We start from the raw sequence: 27810 nt of genomic DNA, 5'->3' as shown, positions 1-27810 counted from the left end.
GCTCTTGGGACCGGCGGTGGTCTTAAATTGATAAATGTGCTGGACATCACTTTGCTTTTAAATCCAGTTTTACCAGCAAGTTCTTGCCTTTGTTGAATTATTTGCACTCAGACGCCAAAGATGGGGGATAACTATGTTTATCCTTCAGTTTTCGTTGTGGATGGACAGGCAGACACTGTCCCTTTTGCAACTTCGAGTAAACGGAAAGGTTTGACTTTGACACACAAGTTCCTCCTGATGCTGGTGCTGTTGGCTCTGATTGGAGATGGACTAGGAGCGTTTTATCTGTGGAAACTGCAATCTGATGTTCAGGATTTCAGCTCCAAGTTACCCGAGGTAAACCATGTACAACTTATCCTTCTCGTATACTAAGTTGTCTTGTTCAGTGAGACACATGTAGACAAATTGCAGTGCACATACAGAGGAAAATTTGGGGTACTAGTAACTGTTCTGTCCCTGTACACCCGAGCCTTCAGCTCATTACCTCCTTTGATTAAATCATGTTTCCTATCCGTCTGACCGATGGCTCTAACAGAACCAGATCAATAAAGTGCCGATACTTTCAATTCTGCACAGAATCTTCCAAAGGTGAAAATGGCTATGGTATTGAATGTAAATTATTCTGAGTGGTGAACGGGCCAAGTGCATGTCAGCAGAGATAAATCCAACCCAGGGATCGAATCAATGAAAGTCAAAGAAACTCTGAGTTACTGTGTTAATAACCCAATCATTACAGGTCCCTGACACGCTCTCCCGCTGGCAGGTCTGTAAATGAATGAACAAGGCTGTCATATTATTGGGGTAAATGTGGGACTCTGATGTTGAAGACTGTGAGATTAATCAAAGCCAATAAATATGGCTAGTGTTTAATAATTAGTGTAACTCTCACAGAGGTGGATGATCGGAATATGCTGTGCCACCATGTGAGGGAGCCCCAGGTGCTGTACCATGGAGTGTACATGGGTGTACATGTCCTATGCAATGAGCCCATCATGGGGAGGGGAGACTATACAGGTTGGCCTGTCACTGTTAAGCATTCAATGTTGACTTTATGATTCAATATGGAAATGGAAGGAAATTGTAGGGATGAACCATAAGCTGTTCTACAAATCATTTTCCCAGTGACCATTTAAGAGCAGCACTGTCATACACCTGACAGTGGCAGTGATTCTACCAGGGGACCTAAAGACAATGAGAAGGGGCGAATCTCTGCAGTAACTTTATTTGTATAAAAGGATGTTCTGGGATGTGACTTTGATCATGTCAAGATTTAGTAAATAGAGGAAACAAAAATTGATCAAATTGCAGCACATTAAGTTGTGAAAAAGCAGAGTTAGAAATGAGCTGCAATCTGCACAAAGCAAATTGTCCGATTGACCATAAACTGCAGCACAGTGTGTAATCGGGAGCAATCGAGGGGCTGTAGTGGGTGTTAAATGGGACAGGCAGGAGATCTGGGGGTTACAATAGAGGAGACAACAAAGGTAGTTCGAGCTGTGTCAAAAATTGGGGGCTATTTAAGGAGCAATAGCTGTTCAAATCTTAAAGTCAGTTTGGAACTTGCAAGAGATATTGTTCAGACTTTTACAGCTCTCAGAGTGGTAAGTTATAGAAGATATTGTATAAAACTTATTTTCAAAATAGTAGCTTGGCATTTAGAGTTACGATTTATTAGTTATCGTTCAATGAATTATAGAATAGTTTTACTGTAAATATATATGCATATTACCGTTATTTATTCTTTGTTAAAGTCACAGTAGTTTAACCCTAAAACAAGGTCCAATGTGATGCTCTATCACTGATCAACACTGGGAGACTCTACAGTGACACAGGACTATTCCCATAGCCATGTGGAATTACCACAAGTCATAAGAACATAAGAAATAGGAGCAGGAGTCGGCCATTTGGCCCCTCGAGCCTGCTCTGCCATTCAATAAGATCATGGCTGATCTGATCATGGACTCAGCTCCACTTCCCCGCCCGCTCCCCATAACCCTTTATTCCCTTATCGCTCAAAAGTCTGTCTATCTCCACCTTAAATATATTCAGTGACCCAGCCTCCACAGCTCTCTGGGGCAGAGAATTCCAAAAGATTTACAGCCCTCCGTGAGAAGAAATTTCTCCTCATCTCGGTTAGGGTTAGGGTTTAAATAGGCGGCCCCTTATTCTGAGACTATGTCCCCTAGTTTTAGTTTCCCCTATGAGTGGAAACATCCTCTCTGCATCCACCTTACCGAGCTCCCTCATTATCTTAAAGTTTCAATAAGATCACCTCTCATTCTTCTGAACTCCAATGTGTATAGGCCCAACCTACTCAACTATCCTCATAAGTCAGCCCCCTCATCTCCAGAATCAACCCAGTGAACCTTCTCTGAACAGCCTCCAATGCAAGTATATCCTTCCTTAAATACGGAGACCAAAACTGTACACAGTATTCCAGGTGTGGTCTCACCAATACCCTGTACAGTTGTAGCAGGACTTCTCTGCTTTTATACTCTATCCCCCTTGCAATAAAGGCCAACATTCCATTTGCCTTCCTGATTACTTGCTGTACCTGCATACTCACTTTTTGTGTTTCATGCACAAGGACCCCCAGATCCCTCTGTAGTGCAGCACTTTGCAATTTTTCTCCATTTAAATTATAATTTGCTTTTCTATTATTTCTGCCAAAGTGGATAATCTCACATTTCCCACATTATACTCCATCTGCCAAATGTTTGCCCACTCACTTAGCCTGTCTATGTCCTTTTGCAGATTTTTTGTGTCCTCCTCACAATTTGCTTTCCCGCCTGTCTTTGTATCATCAGCAAACTTGGCTACATTACACTCAGTCCCTTCATCCAAGTCATTAATATAGATTGTAAATAGTTGAGGCCCCAGCACCCCCCACTAATCATTATTTGCCAACCGGAAAATACCGATTTCTCCTGACTTTCTATTTTCTGTTAGTTAGCCAATCCTCTATCTATGCTAATATATTATCCCCAACCCCGTGAACTTTTATCTTGTGCAGTAACCTTTTATATGGCACCTTATCGAATGCTTTCTGTAAACCCAAATACACCACATCCACTGGTTCCCCCTTATCCACCGTGATCGTTACATCCTCAAAGAACTCCAACAAATTTGTCAAACATGATTTCCCTTTCATAAAACTGTTGTGTATGCAATAACTGTTAGACTGATTACTGTTTAACTCCAAGAGGTATAACCTTGGCTCTGCTTTATTAAGGCCCAAAGTGACTAATGCGTGCGTGCAGCCCAATTGCCTCCAACAGTGATGCCATCTAGTGGCTAGTAATCACAAAAGTACATACATGCCAATACTCCCCTCTGAGATATTAACACAGTCTTTTACAAATTGAGACGGTCCGGTGTTTTACGCTCCTGGGTTGACCGTCTGTAAGGGGGAGATGGGAAGGCTTCCTTTCCCACGAGCGGGCCCATTGATATTGAGGGTCGCCGCTCGCCCCAGCCCACGTAGCAATTCTCGAAGTTAGCAGACAGAGACGGATGGCATAGTATAACGATCTTTATTATGAACGTCTGGGAACATCCCTTATCACAGCCGCCTGTGAGTGGGGATGCTCTCCGAACAGCACAATCATGCAACTTTTATACATTTCAAAACCCCTCTGTTCCCGGACAAGACCTCCCTAGATCTCTAATTGAACTACCTTATTAGTGCTACTTTGGATTGACAGGCCAAGACCCTCGTGACCACCTTAGACCGTGACTAGAATGACTTCATTAGGTCAGAATTTGTTGATTCTCCTTGATGCCCGTGAGTCTGCCGCGAGCCTCTTCGCAAGGTCTTATCAATGTCTGTTTAGGTTCTCACATCGTATCCTGTCGGAATATTATTGAATTGATAACTTCTGGAGCCTTGGTACAAGGCCGAAGAGAGGCCTTTTACCTCCTTATAGGTCGGTGCAGGAACCAACACTTTAACCCTTGTCCCGCTGGTACCCCTAATGCCAAATTTCTCTTACACCGTCTCAGTTCAACTCCAGCCTTGGGTGAGTGTTGAGTCTGTTGTGACTGGTGGCTGGGTGGCTGACCTGGTGGGAGTGGCAATGGCCATGTCAGGGATTGAAAGTCCATTTTCATTGAACATGTCAGTGATTGAAAGTCCCGATTCACTGATGACCACTGAGTCCTCTGATGACTGAGGGTAGGTTGGTTGGTCGTTGACTGTCTCTTCCTCCGACTGTTCCGATTTGTCTGTGTGCCACAGCTTTGTCTGATCCATATGTTTCCTGCATGTTTGCCCATTTTTGAGCTTGACAATAAATACTCTGTTGCCCTCCTTGGCCATGACAGTACCAGCGATCCACTTGGGACCCTGACCATAATTCAGAACATATACAGGATCATTTACAGAAATATCGTGTGACACAGCTGTGCGATTGTGATACCTTTGCTGACTTTGTCTTCTATATTCAACATGATTATTCAAGTCAGGGTGTACAAGAGATAGCTTGGTCTTAAGACCTCTCTTCATCATTAGTTCAGCAAGCGAGACCCCGGTAAGCGTGTGTGGTCTTGTCCTGTAACTAAGCAGTATGCATGACAGGCAGGTCTGCAGTGATCCTTGAGTTACTCGCTTCATACTCTGCTTTATGATTTGGACAGCATGTTCTGCTTGCCCATTGGATGCAGGTTTGAACGGTACTGACCTTACATGTTTGATACCATTGAGTTTCATGAACTCTTGAAACTCCTGACTGGTGAAGCACGATCCGTTGTCACTAACAATGATGTCAGGCAGACCATGTGTTGCGAACATGACACTGAGATTCTCAATGGTAGCTGTGGATGTACTGGGTGACATGATTATACACTCTATCCACTTCGAATATGCATCCACCACAACTGAAAAGGAAGGGACCTGCAAAGTCGATGTGGATCCTGGACCATGGTTTGGACGGCCACGACCACAGGCCCAGTGGCGATTCCGCTGGTGCTTTACTAAGCTGCATGCAAGTGTTGCACTGATGCACACATGATTCCAGCTCAGAGTCAATTCCCAGCCGCCATACATGAGACCTGGCAATGGCTTTCATCATTATAATGCTGGGATGTGTGCTATGTAGCTCACGTACAAATTTCTCTCTCCCTTTCTTGGGCATAACAACACGATTGCCCCACAGTATACAATCCGACTGAATAGACAGTTCATCTTTGCGACGAATGTAAGGTTTGGTCTCCTCGCACATTTGCTTGGGAATGGCAGACCAATCAACTCTTCACCACCGATAAAATCGGGTCCTGGCTGGTCCAGGTCTTAACTTGTTGAACTGTGACAGGGGTTCCTTTACTCTCAAAAGCATCCATAGCTAACAATAGGTCCGCCTGTTGTGGCGTTTCCACCTCCGGTGTGGGCAACGGCAGACGGCTCAATGCATCGGCACAATTCTCGGTGCCAGGTCTATGGTGAATGACATAATCATAAGCAGATAATGTCAGCGCCCACCTCTTGATGCGGGATGAAGCATTGGTATTGATACCTTTATTTTCAGAGAACAATGAAATGAGTGGCTTGTGATCTGTCTCCAGTTCAAACCAAACAGGTACTGATGCATCTTTTTAACCCATACACACAGGCTAGTGCTTCTTTCTCTCCCATGCTGTAGGCTCTTTCCGCTTTAAAAACTTTTTGAAGCATGCACGACTGGTTGAAGAATAACCGACTCATTAGCTTGTTGGAGCACGCAACCAATTCCATATGACGATGCATCACAGGCCAATACTAAACGTTTACATGGGTCATAATGTACCAGCAGCTTGTTAGAGCAAAACAGATTAGTGGCTTCCTCAAAAGCTCTGACTTGAGACGCACCCCACACCCAGTTGTCGCCTTTTCTCAGCACCATGTGCAGTGGTTCTAATAAGGTGCTCAGTCTAGGTAGGAAGTTACCGAAGTAGTTGAGTAGACCCAGGAACGAACACAGCTCCGTCACATTCTGCGGCTTGGGTGCATTCTGGATGGCCTTGGTTTTCGTGTCCGTGGGCCTGATGCCGTCAGCAGCAATTTTCCTCCCCAGGAATTCGACCTCTGGTGCCATGAAGTCGCACTTCGAGCATTTCAGTCTGAGTCCCACTTTGTCCAGACGATGTAGAACCTCTTCCAGGTTGTTCAGATGTTCTTCGGAGTCATAACCTGGGATCAGGATGTCATCTTGGAACACAACAGTTCTGGGAACGGACTTCAGTAGATTCTCCACGTTCCTCTGAAATATTGCTGCAGCCGAGTGAATTCCAAAAGGGCACCAGTGATAAATAAACAGTCCTTTATGCGTGTTAATGCACGTATGTCTCTTCGACGTCTCGACCAACTCCTGTGTCATGTAGGCCACGTCAAGTCCAGTTTGGTGAACGACTTTCCCCCCGGCTACATTGCAAACAAGTCATCAGCCTTCGGTAACAGGTACTGATCCTGTTTCGAAACCCTGTTGATCGTAGCCTTGTAGTCTCCACAGATTCTGACTGTGCCACCACTTTTCAGCACAGGAACAATGGGGCTGGCCCATTCATTAAATTCGACTGGTGATATGATCCCTTCACGCTGGAGTCTGTCCAGTTCAATTGCGACCTCCCTCATCATATACGGCACTGCCCGAGCTTTATGATGGACGGTCTTGCATCCGGGTCCACGTGGATCTGCACCTTGGCTCCCGTGAAGTTGCCGATGCCTGGTTCGAACAGCGAGGGGAACTTGCTCAGTACTCGGCACATGTATCTTCCTCCGACAACAACGCCTTGATGTTGTTCCAGTCACATCTGATTTTTTTCAAGCCAGTTCCTGCCGAACAGCGTTGGGCCATTGCCTGGAACAATCCATAGTGGTAACTCGTGAACCGCACCGTCATACGACACTTTAATTGTGGCACTGCCAAGCACTGTTATGAGTTCTTTGCGTGTACGTGCACAACTTGGCATTGACTGGACTCAGCCTGGTCCTCACAGCCTTAGTATCCCACAGCTTGTCGAATGCCCTTTGGCTCATTATCGATTGACTCTCCCCCGTGTCCAGATCCATCGATACCGGCATCTCATTAAATTTCACGGTGATCATTATCGGTTTGCTCTAAGTTAGGAACGAGTACAGTCCATACACTTCCTCCTCTGGTATCTCGGATTGCGTATCCGGATCCGCGCTAGTCTGACCATCATCCTCCATGTGATGTGTTGCAGCACACTTGCTCATCTGCAGACACTTGCTCTGGAGATGCCTCACTCTCGGACTGCCTTTGCAACTATATTGCTTAAATCGGCACTGCTGGTGCCGGTGATTTCCCCACAACGCCAACACGGAGAAATCGGATGCATTCCCACTGGCGGACTTTGGGCCTATGCAGTCGGGTAGGCCCTGCCATGTGCCGCTCTACCGAACGCCGAATCAATTATATTTACAGCACTTGCCGAGTTTCGATTTTTCACTGATACCTGCTTTAGACTTCTATCCGTCGTGATGCATGACTGAGCGATCGTGATGGCCCTGTTCAAGTCCAACGTCTCCACCGCCAGTAGTTTACGCAGGATCACCTCGTGGGTGATGCCGATTACAAAGAAGTCCCGCAGCATGTCTGCCAATACAACCCCGAACTTACACAGTCCCGCTAGATGTCTCAGGTTGGCAACGAATTCTGCCGCATTCTGGCCCTCTGAGCGAACGTGCGTGTAAAACCTGTATCTCGAGATGATGATGCCTTCGTCTGGATTAAGGTTGTCCTGTACCAGTGTACACAATTCTTCATACATCCTCTCTGTTGGACTCACAGGCAGGAGTAGATTCTTTGTCAGGCTATAAATATTTGGACCACAAACCGTGAGGAACAGCGCCCGGCGCCGATCTGTGTCGCCGACCTCCTCCATTTTGTTGGCCACAAAGAACTAGCTCAAACGGCTCACAAAGTCTGCCCAATCTTCTCCTTCCACAAATCGCTCCAACAATCCAATTGTGCTCAGTTTTGCTTGCAAAGGTTCGTGTTGCCTAGTTGCCAAATGTTGTGTATGCAATAACTGTTAGATTGAGTACTGTTTAACTCCAAGAGGTATGACCTTGGCTCTGGTTTATTAAGGCCCAAAGTGACTAATATACAAAATGGCTGGCCTTTTATACTTGGGCTGCACACACGTGTGTGCAGCCCAATGGCCTCCAACAGTGACGCCATCTAGTGGCTAGTGATCCCAAAGATGACAAAGATGACAAAAACCATGCTGACTCTGCTTGATTGAATCATGCTTTTCCAAATGTCCCGCTACTGCTTCCTTAATAATGGACTCCATTCCGTTCATTATCCTAGGCATGTTACCAAAAACTTACTGAGATATCAAGATAATCTGGAAGGCACAAAGAATTGAGATTGGCCTATGAAAGTGATCTAAGATACGTTAGCTAAACAATGTAGAGTAAGAACAGTAGGACAGGCCCAGATACATAATATTAGGAATTTAAATTTTAAAGGAAGATTAAAAAGTTGGGCTATTTTTGGAAAAGAGGTTTCGAGGTCGAACTTTTCAAGACTGAAAGGGATTGGCAAACTGATCCCAGCAATTCTTTCCCCTGTGGTGAAGGATTCAAAATCCCATAAATTAAAAATGAGGAAGTTATAAGTAAGGAAGTCATGGGGGACTTTTCACTGAAGTTGCGGAATAAATTACGAGAGAAATACATAGGAGTGGGATTATAAATAGAAGGAAGAACTTGCATTCATATCGTGTTTTGTACTTCAAGATGTCCCAAAATATGTAATGTAATGTAAGAAATGTTTGTAATGTATGTTATAGTGTTAGAAACACAGCACACATCAAGGTCCCGCAAACAGCAATTAAATAAATGACCAGATAATCTGTTTTTGGTGGTGTTGGATAAGATATAATCATCAGCCAAGATTCCTCTGTTCTTCAAATAGTGCCATGGGATCTTTTACAGCCACCTGAGAGGGTAGCTTAATGTCTCATCCAAAAGGCAGCATTTCCAACAGTGGTGCGGTCCCTCTCCGGCATCATGACCTTCTGACTCAGAGATGAGCGAGTGCTAACACTAAGCCACATCTGACATTGTGAGTAGAATGAATAACGAGGAAAGTTTATTTTTGCTAGCTGGAGAGTTAGTGATTTAACATTGTCACTAAGAGAGTGAGAAGAAACGTTAGCAGAATGTTTTTTAGAGAGATTTGTTGGAGCATAGAACGCTTTGCTACAGGGAGTGACCATTGCCTCTTTAACAGGAAAATTTGATAAATATTTTAAACAGGAGGAGGTACAGTGCTCTAGGAAGAGAATATGGCATTACGATTAGTTTTGGATTGCTCTCACCAAGATTTATAGCACAGAGCCAATAGGCCAAATGACATAATTCTGTGCTATAAACTTCAATAGTTGTAACCCAACATGTGACCCAGAATGACCACATAAATATTGGACGGATTAACTTAACTCTGGGAGCATCACAGAGACAGGGTGACATCACTTCAAACACTTTCCCTGTGATTTGAGTTCCATACCTTCTTCCATTTTATATATTTCTATTTTTAAAATATTGGCTTTATTTTGCCAGACTAATCTGAAAACCACAGAGAAATGAGTGTGGTGAAAAGAAGTCACTGCAGACTCAACCTTCTGCTCTCTACTTCTCATCAAATGTAATAAGAAACTATGGGGTGGAATTAGATGCCATGTGGCACCAAATTCAGCTAATCTATTCACTAAAAAGTAACACGAAGGTGTTGCTGGGTGTCATAGTGAGCTGGCACCATGTGTGAGTGTGAGGTGTCACGGTGTGTGACATGTGACAGTCAGGTGTCACGGTGTGTGACATGTGACAGTAAGATATCACGGTATGTGACAATGTGAGGTGTCACGGAGTGTGAGGTGTCACGGTGTGTGACATGTGACAGTCAGGTGTCACGGTGTGTGACATGTGACAGTAAGATGTCACGGTGTGTGACAATGTGAGGTGTCACGGAGTGTGAGGTGTCACGGTGTGTGACATGTGACAGTCAGGTGTCACGGTGTGTGACAATGTGAGGTGTCACGGAGTGTGAGGTGTCACGGTGTGTGACATGTGACAGTAAGGTGTCACGGTGTGTGACATGTGACAGTAAGATATCACGGTATGTGACAATGTGAGGTGTCACGGAGTGTGAGGTGTCACGGTGTGTGACATGTGACAGTAAGATGTCACGGTATGTGACAATGTGAGGTGTCACGGAGTGTGAGGTGTCACAGTGTGTGACAATGTGAGGTGTCACGGAGTGAGGTGTCACGGTGTGTGACATGTGACAGTAAGATGTCACGGTGTGTGAAGTGTCACGGTGTGTGACATGTGACAGTAAGATGTCACGGTGTGTGAAGTGTCACCGTATGTGACATGTGACAGTAAGGTGTCACGGTATGTGACAATGTGATGTCACGATGTGTGACAGTGAGATGTCATAATGTGGTATAACTCCTACAAGAATCTCATCCTATCAACCAGCACTAGATTTAAACTCAACCCCTGGTGGTAAATGCAGTTTTGCTAAACCAGTTCACTAACCAATCCTCCCTCAATCAAATTTTAAAAATAAATAGCAAGGAATTCTGCAGCAATAAGGCAATATGCTTTCTATGCTTTAACAGCCAAGTTGTTAAACTAACAGAGCTGGGGCTCTCAGAGTCTGGCAGTGGGACACATGATGAAAAGCATTAAAAACAGAAAATACTGGAACTACTCAGCACCTAAAAGAGAAACAGCAATTGAACATTTCAGGTGGTGAGCCTGAGTGAGAATGGAATTACTGACAGTAAATAGAGCAAGGCAACGAATGCGACTGAGGTTTGGATGAATTCATGATGCTCTTCTTTGACAATGGAGCCAGGGCCTCTTGATGAGTATACTGATATTGATGCACATTTTAATTGATTGTTTCCCATTTTTTTTCCAGAATTCTTCTCTTGCTGGAAGATCCCAGGGTGAGTGATGATTTTGTTAAATTAAACCTGGCATTTACAAGGGCAGTAATGTGTTTCTGTAAGAAGAATTATTCATTCATATTTATAGAACTGTATTCAGTTATACATAATTATTATCTGAAAACATGTGTGATTCATAGAGTTAGTCAACGATCTTTTACCTGGAGATTTGAACTGATATCCAGCCCAGTGTGATCAGATTAAAGTGACTATTGTGAGGGTCTGACATGAATTGGAACAGTATGAACCCAGTTTCTAGTGGATCAGGGCCCACAACACAACACTGGCCCCAATTCATCTCAAAATATCAGTCTCACTCAGAAAGACAATAACGATGGTTGGTGTGGAATATAGAAAAATTCAGGCATGTTCTCGTCTGAGGCTATCACACAGACACATTGTTAGAACAGCGATACTGGGCACATGTCCCATGCTGTATCAGATTTAGGATGGGTAGTTGCAGAGGGAGCTTTACTCTGCATCTAACCTATGCTGTAAACTGAATTGGGAGTGTTTGATGGGGACGCTTGGAGAAAATGATGTTGATATTTGAAAAGATTAGTGTTGACATTGGGAGGGATTGGAGCAGATACTAGGACGGATCAATAGTGACACTGGGAGGGATTGGAGCAGATACTAGGACAGATCAATAGTGACACTGGGAGGGATTGGAGCAGATACTAGGACAGATCATTAGTGACACTGGGAGGGATTGGAGCAGATACTAGGACGGATCAATAGTGACACTGGGAGGGATTGGAGTAGATACTAGGACAGATCAATAGTGACACTGGGAGGGATTGGAGTAGATACTAGGACGGATCAATAGTGACACTTGGAAGGATTGGAGCAGATACTAGGACGGATCAATAGTGACACTGGGAGGGATTGGAGCAGATACTAGGACAGATCAATAGTGACACTGGGAGGGATTGGAGCAGATACTAGGACAGATCATTAGTGACACTGGGAGGGATTGGAGCAGATACTAGGACGGATCAATAGTGACACTGGGAGGGATTGGAGTAGATACTAGGACAGATCAATAGTGACACTGGGAGGGATTGGAGTAGATACTAGGACGGATCAATAGTGACACTGGGAGGGATTGGAGTAGATACTAGGACGGATCAATAGTGACATTGGGAGGGATTGGAGCAGATACTAGGATAGATCAATAGTGACATTGGGAGGGATTGGAGTAGATACTAGGACAGATCAATAGTGACACTGGGAGGGATTGGAGTAGATACTAGGACGGGTCAATAGTGACACTGGGAGGGATTGGAGTAGATACTAGAATAGATCAATAGTGACACTGGGAGGGATTGGAGCAGATACTAGGACAGATCAATAGTGACACTGGGAGGGATTGGAGCAGATACTAGGACAGATCAATAGTGACACTGGGAGGGATTGGAGCAGATACTAGGATGGATCAATAGTGACATTGGGAGGGATTGGAATAGATACTCGGACGGATCATTAGTGACACTGGGAGGGATTGGAGTAGATACTAGGATGGATCAATAGTGACATTGGGAGGGATTGGAGTAGATACTAGAATAGATCAATAGTGACACTGGGAGGGATTGGAGCAGATACTAGGACAGATCAATAGTGACACTGGGAGGGATTGGAGCAGATACTAGGACAGATCAATAGTGACACTGGGAGGGATTGGAGCAGATACTAGGATGGATCAATAGTGACATTGGGAGGGATTGGAATAGATACTCGGACGGATCATTAGTGACACTGGGAGGGATTGGAATAGATACTAGTACAGATCAATAGTGACACTGGGAGGAATTGGAGTAGATACTAGGACAGATCAATAGTCACTGGGAGGGATTGGAGCAGATACTAGGACAGATCAATAGTGACACTGGGAGGGATTGGAGCAGATACTAGGACGGATCAATAGTGACATTGGGAGGGATTGGAATAGATACTCGGACGGATCATTAGTGACACTGGGAGGGATTGGAGCAGATACTAGGACAGACCAATAGTGACACTGGGAGGGATTGGAGTAGATATTAGGACAGATCAATAGTGACACTTGGAAGGATTGGAGCAGATACTAGGACAGATCAATAGTGACACTGGGAGGGATTGGAGTAGATACTAGGACGGATCAATAGTGACACTGGGAGGGATTGGAGTAGATACTAGGACAGATCAATAGTGACACTGGGAGGGATTGGAGCAGATACTAGGGCGGATCAATAGTGACACTGGGAGGGATCGGAGTAGATACTAGGACAGATCAATAGTGACACTGGGAGGGATTGGAGTAGATACTAGGACAGATCAATAGTGACACTGGGAGGGATTGGAGCAGATACTAGGGCGGATCAATAGTGACACTGGGAGGGATCGGAGTAGATACTAGGACAGATCAATAGTGACACTGGGAGGGATTGGAGCAGATACTAGGACAGATCAATAGTGACACTGGGAGGGATTGGAGCAGATACTCGAACGGATCAATAGTGACACTGGGAGGGATTGGAGTAGATACTAGGACAGATCAATAGTGACACTGGGAGGGATTGGAGTAGATACTAGGACGGATCAATAGTGACACTGGGAGGGATTGGAGTAGATACTAGGACAGATCAATAGTGACACTGGGAGGGATTTGAGCAGATACTAGGACGGATCAATAGTGACACTGGGAGGGATTGGAGCAGATACTAGGACAGATCAATAGTGACACTGGGAGGGATTGGAGTAGATACTAGGACAGATCAATAGTGACACTGGGAGGGATTGGAGCAGATACTCGGACAGGTCAATAGTGACACTGGGAGGGATTGGAGCAGATACTAGGACAGATCAATAGTGACACTGGGAGGGATTGGAGCAGATACTAGGACAGATCAATAGTGACACTGGGAGGGATTGGAGCAGATACTAGGACAGATCAATAGTGACACTGGGAGGGATTGGAGCAGATACTAGGACAGATCAATAGTGACACTGGGAGGGATTGGAGCAGATACTAGGACAGATCATTAGTGACACTGGGAGGGATTGGAGTAGATACTAGGACAGATCAATAGTGACACTGGGAGGGATTGGAATAGATACTAGGACAGATCAATAGTGACACTGGGAGGGATTGGAGTAGATACTAGGACAGATCAATAGTGACATTGGGAGGGATTGGAGCAGATACTAGGATAGATCAATAGTGACACTGGGAGGGATTGGAACAGATACTAGGACAGATCAATAGTGACACTGGGAGGGATTGGAGTAGATACTAGGACAGATCAATAGTGACATTGGGAGGGATTGGAGCAGATACTCGGACAGATCAATAGTGAGACTGGGAGGGATTGGAGCAGATACTAGGACAGATCAATAGTGACACTGGGAGGGATTGGAACAGATACTTGGATGGATCAATAGTGACATTGGGAGGGATTGGAATAGATACTCGGACGGATCATTAGTGACACTGGGAGGGATTGGAATAGATACTAGTACAGATCAATAGTGACACTGGGAGGGATTGGAGTAGATACTAGGACAGATCAATAGTCACTGGGAGGGATTGGAGCAGATACTAGGACAGATCAATAGTGACACTGGGAGGGATTGGAGCAGATACTAGGACGGGTCAATAGTGACATTGGGAGATATTGGAACAGATACTAGGACAGATCAATAGTGACACTGGGAGGGATTGGAACAGATACTAGGATGGATCAATAGTGACATTGGGAGGGATTGGAATAGATACTCGGACGGATCATTAGTGACACTGGGAGGGATTGGAGCAGATACTAGGACAGATCAATAGTGACACTGGGAGGGATTGGAGCAGATACTAGGACAGATCAATAGTGACATTAGGAGGAATTACAGCAGATACTAGGATGGATCAATAGTGACATTGGGAGGGATTGGAATAGATACTCGGACGGACCATTAGTGACACTGGGAGGGATTGGAGCAGATACTAGGACGGGTCAATAGTGACATTAGGAGGAATTACAGCAGATACTAGGACGGATCAATAGTGACACTGGGAGGGATTGGAGTAGATACTAGGACGGATCAATAGTGACACTGGGAGGGATTGGACCCACAATCAACGGACCAGATGAAAGCTCTGCAGTCCTACCACATCCAGTCGTGAATGGTGGTGGACCATTAAACTAAAGGGAGGAGGAGGCTCCATGAATATCTCCAAACTTAATGATGGTGGAGCCCAGCACGTGAGTGCAAAAGACAAGGCTGAAACGTTTGCAACCATCTTCCGCCAAAAGTGCCAAGTGGATGATCTATATCGGCTTTTCCTGAGGTCCTCAGCACCACAGAATCCAGTCTTCAGCCAATTCGATTCACTCCACGTGATATTAAGAAACGGCTGAGCACACTGGATACAACAAAGGCTCTGGGCCCTGACAACATCTTGTGTCGCGCTGAAGACTTGTACTCCAGAACTAGCCGTGCCTCTAGCCAATCTGTTCCAGTACAGCCAGAACACTGGCATCTATCCGACAATGTGGAAAATTGCCCAGGTATGTCCTGTCCACAAAAAGCAGAACAAATCCAATCTGGCCAATTACTGCCCCATCAGTCTACTGTCAATCATCAGCAAAGTGATGGAAGGTGTCGTCGACGGTGCTATCAAGCGACACTTACTCACCAATAACCTGCTCACCGATGTCCAGTTTGGGTCCGCCAGGACCACTCGGCTCCAGACCTCATCACAGCCTTGGTCCAAACATGGACAAAAGAGCTGAATTCCAGAGGTGAGGTGAGAGTGACTGCCCTCGACATCGGCAGCATTTGACTGAGTGTGGCATCGGGGGAAATCTGCACTGGCTGGAGTCATACCTAGCATGGTTGTGGTTGTTGGTCCCAGCCCCGGACATCGCTGCAGGAGTTCCTCAGGGCATTGCCCTAGGCCCAACCATCTTCAGCTGCTTCATCAATGACCTTCCCTCCATCATAAGGTCAGAAGTGGGGATGTTCGCTGATGATTGCACAGTGTTCAGTGCCATTCACAACTCCTCAGATAATGAAGCAGTCCGTGCAGCAAGACCTGGACGACATTCAGGCTTGAGCTGATAAGTGGCAAGTAACATTTGCGCCACACAAGTTCCAGGTAATAACTATCTCCAACAAGCGAGAGTCTAACCACCGCCCCATGACATTCAATGGCATTCCCATCGCCGAATCCCCCACCATCAACATTCTGGGGGTCACCATTGATCAGAAACTTAACTGGACCAGCCACATAAATACTGTGGCAACAAGAGCAGGTCAGAGGCTGGGTATTCTGCGACGAGTGTCTCACCTCCTGACTCCCCAAAGCCTTTCCACCATCTACAAGTCGCAAGTCAGGAGTGTGATATAATACTCTCCACTTGCCTGGAGGAGTGCAGCTCCAACAACACTCAAAAAAGCTCAGCACCATCCAGGACAGCCCGTTTGATTGGGAAATAAATCCCAGTGCTTTGTTATTGCTTTGCTGACCTGTAATGCTGTTTTTAATAAATTGTTCACTTGTGTCCCTAGATCTCTTTGCTCTTCTACCCCATTCAGTATCTTATTTTCTAAGGTATAGGTAATATTTCTATTTTTCTTACCAAAGTGCATCATCTCACATAGTAAATTTGCCATTTAACGGCCCAGTCAAGTTTTCTAATGTATTATGTTGAATTCTTCCTCAGTTTGGTATCATCTACAAATTTTGATATTGAGTTACTTGTTCCTAAGTCCAAATCATTAATGTAACCTATGAATACAGTGGTCCCAGCACTGATCCTTGTGGAACAATACTTTCTACGAATCTGAATAACTACTCTATACCCCTACTCTCTGCTTCCTATTTTTTAGCCAATTTGCTATCCATTCAGCTATTTGTCCACTGGCTCCACATGCCCTAACCTTTGTCATGAGCCGACCGTGTCATACCTCATTGAAGCCTTCTTGAAAATCCAAGGATATGATATCTACTGTGTTACTTTGTAATCTCAGCTATCCCACAACTTACCCTAACTGGAAATGTTCTCCTCTCTCAGGAACCTGTCCAGCTCCATTTTGAAGGGTTCTGGGGAACCCATACCCACCACTGCTCCAGTTATTGCTTTCCTAGGGCAATGACTCAGAAAATAAATACTTCACAACCTCTAACCTAACTCTTTGCCTGTGGATTTTTCACTTATGCTGACTAGTCCTACCATGCCCATCCATCCAAAACAACCTAGCTAACGGGACAGAATCCAATCCTTTCATAATTTAAAAAACCTCAATCATATTCCATCTGAGCCTGTATTTCGCCAATGAAAATAGCCTCAGTGCCTGGTGCCCTCCTGATAACCAAGAGCCCTAAAAATGGGGACCATCCTCCTGTACATCTTCTATCAAAGCTCCATACCTTCCACCCTGTGTGATGACCAAAGCTGGACACAGTAGTCATGTGCAGCTTAAGTAAAGTGCTCTTAGTTTTATATTGTATTCTTATAGCAATTCAACCTAAAATGCTATTTGCTTTTTCAATGGTATTGTCACACTTCTTTTGAACCTTTAATACTTTATCAACTGAAACCCCCCGGTCCCTCTCTTGATGACTAACCTTTAACAGGAACCCTGCATGGTACACACCACTGGAGAGTCCCCATTTCAACTGCATAATGCTACACTTATCAATATCGAAAGACTTCTATCACACTCAGGGCCAGTCCCCTAACTTAATTAAATTGCAACCTATTTATTTGGTCTAAATTCGCAACTACTGTGCACATTTTTGTATTATCTGCAGGTTTATGAATTGTTGCATCAATATCCTCATGGAAATCATTTATCAAGATAATAAACATAAACGCTCCCAAGAGGCAGTCCTGTGGGATTCCACTTGTGACCTGGCCCCATGGAGATCTACAACCATTGATGTAATTGAACCTTTCCCGTCCCCCCTCAGTAAATTAAAGATCTCACAGTTGATGATAGTCGCTCCTGGAGACAACAACCACAACAACTTGTATTTATATAGCGCCTTTAACGTAGTGAAACGACCCAAGGCGCTTCACAGGAGTGTTATGAGACAAAAGATTTGACACCGAGCTGCATAAGTAGCAATTAGCACAGGTGACCAAAAGCTGGGTCAAAGAGGTAAGTTTTAAGGAGCGTCTTGAAGGAGCAAAGAGAGGTAGAGAGGTGGAAAGTTTTAGACAGGGAGTTCCAGAGCTTGGGGCCTAGGCAACAGAAGGCACGGCCACTTACTGTTGCTGGGCTACGCTTCTGTGGGACTCATTCAGCCTGCAATAACTAACCCAACTAAAGATGAACCTATTGGTGACATCATAGCCAAGCCCAATCTTGTCCTCATTCAATATCTACATGTGCACTTTCCAGCGATTAAAGGTAGGAACCCTATCTGATGGTTTCTCCTTTTCCAGCCTAGGGATGCAAAGGCAATTGGAATAATCTAATTGCAACATAGTTGTGCTCTTCCCCACAAGTGGAAACACTCTCTCTGTGCCCACTCTATTGAAACCTTCCATAATTTTAAAGACCTCTATTAGATCACCCCTCAGCCTTCTTTTTTCAAGAGAAAAGAGACCCAGCCTGTTCATCCTTTCCTGATAGGTATACCCTCACAGTTATGGTATCATCCTGGTAAATCTTCCCAGCACCTTCTCCAGTGCCTCTATATCCTTTTAATAACATGGCGCCCAGAACTGCACACAGTACTCCAAGTGTGATCTAACTAAGATTTGATACAAGTTTAGCATTCTATTCCTTTAGAAGTAAACCCTAGTGTTTGGCTTGCCTTTTTATGGCCTTATTAAATTGTGTCACTACTTGTAGTGATTTATGCATTAGTACTCCCAAGATTCCTTTGCTCCTCTGTCTTGCAGCCAGCTAACTATCCATTCTGCTACTTGTGCTCTGACTCCGCCTTCTCTTACCGTATTCATTAGTCTATTACATGGTACCTCATCGAAGGCATTTTGAAAATGTAGATATAGTACATCTACCACATTTCCCTTATCTACTCGCTCTGTTACCTCTTTAAATAGTTCAATGAGGTTGGTCAAGCAAGACTTTCCATTTTGAAATCCATGCTGACTGTTTACTATTACATTGTTGGTTTCTATGGGCTAGAACCTTCCCTTTCTTTGCCTGCTTAACGCCCACTTAACGCCTATTTTACCGCTGAAATGACGCATAACGCCCAGATATCGCCCATTTTGGCACAAAATAGAAACCGACGGGCTTTTTTAGGAGACTTATCGATGAGCGTTATTTTCTCCACGGGCTTAACACCGAGAAAAAATATTACCGGCCGCTCACTTTTTTGGGGCGGAATCAGCAGAATGGGTGATTTCAACGCCCATAATATCGGCCAGTGTTACTTTCCTCACGGAATTAACGCCGAGATTCAATGATAACGCCTTGGCGACTGTTTTTTGTCGTAAAGAGCACATTTACCTAAACTAGCAGCCATGGAGATCGCCCACTGACAATTTCACCACCTCCCACACGTATCGCCCAGAATATCGCCCACTCAAAAAAACGCCCACAAAAAGTGGAACTAACCGGGACGGACGCCAGCAGTGTGGCTGGTATTTGTTAAATCCCACTCTTATGTGAGGAGCTGATATTGGAAAAATTTGCCTGAAAGAGCGCTGATGTGAGTGACAACACTGACAAACTGCTGTGTGTGTGCAGCTCAGAAATCAATGGTGCCCATCACCTTCGTGCCAGTTAAAGTTTACATTGATTGATGTTAAGTTGTATTTAACCCTTTCATGGTAAGGAATCACCAGTGTGTAACGGTCCAGCTATCTGAGACAATGCGCAACAAGGTTATATTCAATAACAAAAGTTTAATACCAACATTGGTCTGAAATCATAAGTATCACAACCAGTAACACACAACCCCCGCTGAAATCCCACCTTTTCCACCATTGACATCAAACACAAGTTCAACATGTCCAGCAACGCAGACTACAAAGGTAAAGCAAGAGCGTGGTCCCCAGCCCCCATACATTGCAACAAATTGCATACACCCAGATGGAGATATAACACAGCCATCACCTGCGGACATGCACCTCACTTTCCTTCCCCCCTCTCCTTCTTCTCCCCACCTCTACCCCTTCCCCTCCTTGCTCTATGGTGCCTGGCCGAGGAGCTCCTCAGGCGGTGCCTCATTGGGGGTATGAAGGCAGATGCGTTGGTTGGATGGGTACGAGAGCAGGATGTGCTGAGGGAGCAGCATTCTCTGATGCAGAAGCAGAATCTTGGTCCTTGCTCGCATCTCTCGTTCGCATTGGTGGTGCGGAACCTAGGGGTGGAGTGCCGCACTCAGGGACCACTGGGAGGCCTGTGGCAGCAGTGTTCTGGCTATCGCATCCAGGGCCTCTGCCATCCACGGAATGTACTCGGTCATGGTGGCCAGGTGTAAGGATATGCCCCCCAAAGCCTCGATGAGCTGGTCACCAATGACTACAGTCCTCCTGGACAACTGAACCATCTCTCCGCTGTCATGTCGCGCTCGTGGAACAGACCTGCCGCGTCCACGAGGCCTCCGCGGGGTCGGCGCCATCCTGGGGACAAATTGGGTTCCCTGTGGAGAGGTGCTTGGGGCCGGTACCTCCAGAGTGGAGGCGGGAATGACCGGAGGACCAATAGATGGCCTTGGGGTGGAATGGGTTCTGGAGCGTGGTGATGCAGGTTCTTCGAAGTCCGCGCTCTCATCCGTTGAGAGCAGATCCAGCAGATTGACGGGTGACAATCGGAGCTCCTCAGCATTAATGTAGTAGGATCGTCCACCGACACCTGCCCTGCCTCCCCACCTTCTGGCCTCTGTGGCCTTGCCTGGGGCCGCGCTGCTGGCTGAGCTGCAAGACACAAATGAGGTTGTTAGAGGAGAAGGGGGCGCTACGGTGACAAGGTGAGTCCAGCGCTACACACAGCATATGCACAACAAAAGCACCACCGCTCTCAAAATCATCGCAGACATCACATTTCATCACCATCAACATATTGTGCATTGCAATGATTTTCATTAGGCCAGCATTATTTCTATGACACTTTTAGAAATCATCTATCATATATGATTGGTCTGATATGAGTTGGTGTGGCATCTATTGACTTTACATCACGCAATGGTGTAAGCTTTACTCACGTGGCATCACTTCAGGATCTGCAAATGCGTCCATGGCTGTCCGGGGGTGCTCCCCACGAGTGTGAGCACTCGCTCCTCCATCTCAGTGATGTCGCTGGGGACCAGTGGCCCCCCACCCATTCGCCTCTGCATGGACCTCATCGTCGAGAGCTTCTTCTGTAAAAGGTGACAGGACGACATGGCATGAGATCATTGCGTGATATCATTGCTAGGTCCTGTCACAGACACTGATACAACACATAACCAACAGATGTAATCATGATTATTATGATTATCATTCTTTTCGTAAAGATGTACACCGTTACCGCAGACTTTGAATAAAACATTCCCGGTAAAAGTGCAAGACCTCACATCTGATGATAGTCACTCATGACTGTTACAAATCACATTATATAAATACATAAGTACATGTAAATCAATGTAATACTTACTCTTGCAGATCGCACAAGGTCGTTCCATCGTTTGCGGCATTGGTTACCCTCACGCACCTCGTTGGTCGCCGACGAGACCATCTCTGCTATCTCGGTCCATATCGTCTGGTAGGCCTTTGGGGTGGGCTTCCCACGCCCTCCCTGTGGCAAATCACCCCAGCGTGACTCGACCTCCTGCAGGAGGGAGGCATTTGCCTCGTCCAAGAACCTCCTGGCTCTTTTACGGCCTCCAATGTGCTCCTCTCCCACCTCACTGCTCTCTCCAGCGTCAGTCTCCACAGCGTACTGTGATGCCTCCTCCTCTCTCTCCATTATAGGTCAAATTCGGGCAAATATGTGGCTGTTAACACCTACTTTTTGTTTGCCTATTTGCTTCCTCCCAAAGCAGCCACACCACACCCACACACGCCTTCAGTCCCTCTGAGCTCCCTCTCTCTCTGTCTCCTCTTCTGCGCTTGTCATGGTGACCCTTGACCTCCAGAATCGCAGAAATTGAGCGTTGCCATGCCGTTGCTAAGGACGGCCACACTTTACGACACGAGGTCAAAAAAATTTAACTCTACCAACTATTTGATATCGCTCGCGGTAACGCCCATTTTCAAAAATGTGAATTAGGTTTTTTGAGAATGGGCGAGAAGCCAGCGATCTGAAAACCCTTTTTTACCGCCCATGCCGGAAATAACGCCCGTTTTTGGGCGATAAGCACAAAAGTGGAGGTTCTAGCCCTATATGTTTTTCTATTTTCTCCTTTAGTAGAGATTCCATTACCTTTCATACCACCGATGATAAAGCTGACTGGTCTATAGTTCCTGGACATATTCTTTCTCCCTTCTTAACTACTGGAATGACTTTAGCTATCTGCCAGTTTTGGTACTGCACCTTTTTCTAACGAATTGTTAAATATGTGTAATAGTGAACATAGTGAAAGTCTTTGGAATATTTACAGAACTTTGTTTTTATACATTATCTGTCAGAGAATGTTCAAATGTCATTTTATGGAGAATTTTTCTTTTATTATTTGCACCAAGATTCCATGATTGTCCAAGATTTAACAAAGCCTGCAGCTCATGTTACTGGTAAGAATATATCTCGTGAGTGCCATAATTTAAAATAAATTAAGCACAGTTTGAGATTATTACAGTAAGGTGAATTATATTATCAGTATGACAGTATGATTTAAAGTAAGTGGTGGGAGGTTTAGAGGGGATTTAAGGGGAACTGTTTTCACCCAGAGGGTGGTGGGGGTCTGGAACTCACGGCCTGAAAGGGTGGTAGAGGCAGAAACCCTCACCACATTTAAAAAGTACTTGGATGTGCACTTGAAGTGCCGTAACCTGCAGGGCTACGGACCGAGAGCGGGAAAGTGGGATTAGGCTGGATAGCCTCTTGGTCGGCCGGCGTGGACACGATTGGCCGAAATGGCCTCCTTCCGTGCTGTAAATTTCTATGGTTCTATGATCAGTGAAGTTTGGCCCTACATGTGATTGGGGTCCCAGACTATACGGTTGACTCTTAATGCCCAGAGCAAGCCACCAAGTTTTATATAACTGCTACAAAGATCAATTAGAAGATTAGGTGGACCTATCGACAAATTGTAAAGGGGTGCAGTATTTCTTACCATGGCCCCTATTTTCCACTTTCCTGATTTTGGTGCCCGCGAACAATAACGTACGATTTTCTTTTGCTCAGTTGCGGCAAAAAAAAATCGCAACTCTCCCTAAAGTAAATTACATTTTGCTGCCATGCTACCCAAAGTTAATTCTGGGAGCGGAGCTTCAAGTGTGCGCCAAAAACTCTGTGGGCATGCGCGAAAAGCTGAGGTTGCCAGGACAACCAGAGACACACTGACAGTCAAAGCCCGCTCCCTCGCTGCAACCCCAGGCCGAATGCCCCCCCCCCCTGCACCTTGCGAGTTGAAATTCCACGGCACAAGCACAACAACTCGACGCTCAGCTTCAAAAGCAGCCCGGGCCGACCGAGCTTGCGATTCTGCCTGGCCGGCACTCCTTCGACCCATGCCTGGAGCCTGGTCAGCAACGATTCTGTTGGGGTGGACAGTTGCAATTTGGGTGAAAAAGAACCCAGCCGGATAGAGTTATTTCAGTTCCCTCCGAAAAAATTATACATTTGTTTTTTACATTGTCTCGCTCCAAAAACTCGGAAATTACTTTCCGAGTTATTTTCCGAGTATTCTGTCAAAAGAATCCATGCATTTGTACTTTATTTTGTCTTCTTTTGCCTGGCCCCAATGTCCTTTTGTACGCTGCGCCGATTTGCTTAAGTTCACGGAAGGTTTTTTTTGGGGGGCTTTTGAGCTTCACGCTGAAAAAAATCGTGGACGGCCAAAATCACTTAACTGCACAAAAACAGCGGCCAATCCCGTTTTCACTCATGTCTGCGCCTAAAATATTTAAATTGGTGCACATGGTCGGCGCCGGAAAACAAACATTGGTGGAAGTTGGAAACGGAGGATTTCCCGCCAAATATTGGCGCACAATCGTGGCGAAAATATTACCAGAATATGCATTATTAGGGGTTGTTAGCATGTGGGGGAGGGGATATGAACTTAAAACTGAAAAATTAAATTCCGGCCTTGCAGCATTCTAATACCCCCACCAATTTAAATTACCTGAGTATAATCCCAAAAGAGAGATTGGGCAGATTGATCACATGAGGGTAATTGTTGACAGGATGTTAGAGGAGCGGGACCTGGAGAACAGACAAAGGTGGGCGACAGTGAGAAATGATAATACTGGAATGTGAGATATACAGGGAATGTGAGATATACGGGGAATGTGGGAGATATACGGGGAATGTGGGAGATATACAGGGAATGTGAGATATACAGGGAATCATAGAAGTAGCAGGCAAATGGTATGTTGGCCTTCATAGCGAGAAGATTTGAGTATAAGAGCAGGGAGGTCTTACTGCAGTTGTACAGGGCCTTGGTGAGGCCTCACCTGGAATATTGTGTTCAGTTTTGGTCTCTTAATCTAAGGAAGGACGTTCTTGCTACTGAGGGAGTGCAGCGAAGGTTCACCAGACTGATTCCCGGGATGGCAGGACTGACATATGAAGAAAGACTTTGATCGACTAGGCTTATATTCACTGGAATTTAGAAAATTTAGAAGAATGAGATGGGATCTCATAGAAACATATAAGATTCTGACGGGACTGGACAAGTTAGATGCTGGAAGAATGTTCCCGATGTTGGGGAAGTCCAGAACCAGGGGTCACAGCCTAAGGATAAGCGGTAAGCCATTTACGACCGAGATGAGGAGAAACTTCTTCCCTCAGAGAGTTGTGAACCTGTGGAATTCTCTACCGCAGAGAGTTGTTGAGGCCAGTTCGTTAGATATATTCAGAAGGGAGTTAGATGTGGCCCTTACGGCTAAAGGGATCAGGGGTATGGAGAGAAAGCAGGAATGGGGTACTGAGGGAATGATCAGCCAGGATCATATTGAATGGTGGTGCAGGCTCGAAGGGCCGAATGGCCTACTCCTGCACCTATTTTCTATGTTTCTATGTTTAGCTCAGAAGGAGGCCATTTCGGCCCATCGTGTCCGTACCAGCCAACAAGAGGCTATCCAGCCTAATCCCACTTTCCAGCTCTCGGTCCGAAGCACAGCAGGTTACGGCACTTCAAGTGCTCATTCAAGTACTTTTTAAATGTGGTGAGGGTTTCTGCCTCTACCACCCTTTCAGGCAGTGAGTTCCAGACCCCCACCACCCTCTGGGTGAAGAAATTTCCCCTCAAATCTCCTCTAAACCTTCTACCAATTACTTTAACTTAATACCCCTGGTTGTTGACTCCTCTGCTAAGGGAAATAGGCCCTTTCTATTAACTATATCTAGGCCCCTCATAATTTTATACACCTCAATGAGGTCTCTCTTCAGCCTCCTCTGTTCCAAGGAAAACAAACCCAGCCTATCCAATCTATCCTCATAGCTTAGATTCTCCACTCCCGGCAACATCCTCGTAAATCTCCTCTGTACCCTCCCCAATGCAATCACATCCTTCCTGTAATGTAGTGACCAGAACTGCACGCAGTACTCCAGCTGTGGCCTAACCAGTGTTTTATACAGTTCAAGCATAACCTCCTTATATTCTATGCCTCGGCTAATAAAGGCAAGTATCCCGTATGCTTTCTTAACCACCTGATCTACCAGGCCTGCTACCTTCAGGGATCTGTGGACCTGCACTCCCAGGTCCCTCTGTTCCTCGACACTTCTCAGTGTCATACCATTTAATGTGTATTTTTGGAGAAATACAGGGAATGTGGGAGAAAAATAGGGAATGTGAGAGATATACAGGGAATGGGGAGATATACAGAGAATGGGGAGATATACAGGGAATAGGGAGATATAGGAGATATACAGGGAATATGAGAAATATACAGGGAATGTGAGAGATATACAGGGAATGTGAGAGATATACAGGGAATGTGAGGGTAAAAGCATTTGGAAGTATGGAAGCTTTGTTCAGTACATAAAAGAAGTTAATCAGTAACCCAATAACAGCTCCGGAATGTGTTACCTAGACTTTGATTTAGAAATGATGCTGTAAATCATCTCACTGAAATCTTCATGTTCCACAAAAATCTATCAATCTCAGTTTTGAATTGACCCCTCACCTCTGCCACCTTTTTGGGGGGAGCGAGTTCCAGATTTCCTCTACCCTTTGTGTGAAGAAGTGCTTCCTGGCATCACCCCTGAACGGCCTGGCTCTAAATTTAAGGTTATGCCCCTTGTTCTTGATTCTCCCACTGGAGGAAATAGTTTATCTCTATCTACACTATCAAATCCTTTAATCATCTTAAAACATTTCAATTAGGTCATTCCTTAATCTTCTATATTCAAGGGAATACAAGCCTTGTTTTGGTCAGAGAGGTTGGTTTTAAGGAGTGTCTTAAAAGAGAAGAGAGAGGCGAAGAGGTTTGGTGAGGGGATTCCAGATCTTAAGGCCAAGATGGCTGAAGGCACAGCCACCAATGGTTGGGCAAAGGAAGTGGGGTATCCACAATAGCCCAGAATTGCAGGAATGTAGAGTGCTCGGAGAATTGTAGGCAATGTTCCCTTTAATTTTTTTGTTTGGCTGAGAGCACATTCAAAACATTACGCATGCGCGGATTTTCCTGTTTAAAAGCGGGAGCTGCAAAGCACTGCGCGGCCTTGAAGCTTAAAGGGAACATTGGTTATAGGGCTGGAGAAGATTACAGATAGGGAGGGATTTGAAAACGAGGATGAGAATTTTAAATTGAAAGCGTTGCTAGACTGGGAACCAATGTAAGTCAGCGAGCACAGGGGGTGATGGGTGAATGGATCTTGATGCGAATTAGAAAAGGGGCAGCAGAGTTTTGGTTGAGCTCAAGTTTACGGAAGGTGAAAGAGAGGAGGCTGGCCAGGACAGTATTGGAATAGTGGAGGTAATGAAAGTATGAATGATCACCACAGATAATTTGTAATGATGGAACGTGTCTGATTGGAACAATATTGATAGATGTTCTTATTCCTGCAGGATGTAACTGCAGTGTTTCTGGGTATGACCGACTGCAGTGGGAGCACAACAGAGGGATTGCTTTCCTGCGTGGAATTGATTATAAGGAAGGAGCTTTGGTGATTAAAAAATCTGGTCATTACTTCATTTATTCCAAGATCCTATTGGGAGAAATAAGTTGTGATGTTGAAAAAAATGGGTTTCTGAAGCAGACCGTATTCAAAAAGGGAGCCGCTTATCCAGAACCTATCGAATTAATGGCTGTTCGGAAATTTTTCTGCACCGGAGAGAACGTGGACCAGTGGCTGGACAATAGTTATTTGGGCGCAATATTTGACTTTAATGAAGGTGATCAGGTGTTCATTAAAATAACGGATAAAAAACTTTTGAGAATCTCCAATGATGCAGAGACATTCTTTGGCGCTTTTATGATTTAATTTGTCTGTCAGACTTTCTATCTATTTGTCTCATTCAGTAAGTGAACACCTATTTCAAACCTATGTGCTCATTTCCTGCTTTGCTGATGTGAGGGGTCTGAATGTACCACGCGATAGTGATCAACTAGGTATGTAGTTTTGATTTTACAATGGAAGCATTTACACTGAAACATGGCTTGCAAAGCTGACGTTCACATGATACCACCTGTGTGTGCCACCATTATGTGTGGTATTTGCCCCCCGCTAGTCACCCTCTCAGCAAATGGGCACATGCTTGATTTAACATTAGTCATTCTTTTATAAATCTTTATTTATTTCTTG

At 45.1% G+C, this 27810-nt stretch overlaps 1 protein-coding gene across 1 annotated transcript; it reads left to right on the top strand.

Annotated features, from left to right (window-relative positions):
• The first annotated feature begins 120 nt into the window (after positions 1–120).
• Positions 121–27768, top strand: LOC139238003 (tumor necrosis factor ligand superfamily member 14-like). Its single transcript, XM_070867401.1, has 4 exons — positions 121–336; positions 10935–10962; positions 22584–22631; positions 27074–27768. Exons 1-4 carry the CDS (start codon positions 121–123, stop codon positions 27487–27489), a joined length of 708 nt encoding a protein of 235 aa, XP_070723502.1. The 3' UTR covers positions 27490–27768.
• Positions 27769–27810: the final 42 nt, after the last annotated feature.

This window comes from Pristiophorus japonicus, chromosome 24 (genome assembly GCF_044704955.1).
Source record: "Pristiophorus japonicus isolate sPriJap1 chromosome 24, sPriJap1.hap1, whole genome shotgun sequence".
NCBI lineage: Eukaryota > Metazoa > Chordata > Chondrichthyes > Pristiophoridae > Pristiophorus > Pristiophorus japonicus.
This window is presented reverse-complemented; position numbering and strand designations above follow the sequence as displayed.

What these genes read in the sequence shown, in the direction of transcription:
- LOC139238003 (XM_070867401.1), top strand. Translation starts at nt 121, where the DNA reads ATGGGGGATAACTATGTTTATCCTTCAGTTTTCGTTGTGGATGGACAG. An exon ending in TCAGCTCCAAGTTACCCGAG is followed by an intron (nt 337 to 10,934) that starts GTAAACCATGTA and finishes TTTTTTTTCCAG; the next exon opens with AATTCTTCTCTTGCTGGAAG. An exon ending in TCTTGCTGGAAGATCCCAGG is followed by an intron (nt 10,963 to 22,583) that starts GTGAGTGATGAT and finishes ATTTGCACCAAG; the next exon opens with ATTCCATGATTGTCCAAGAT.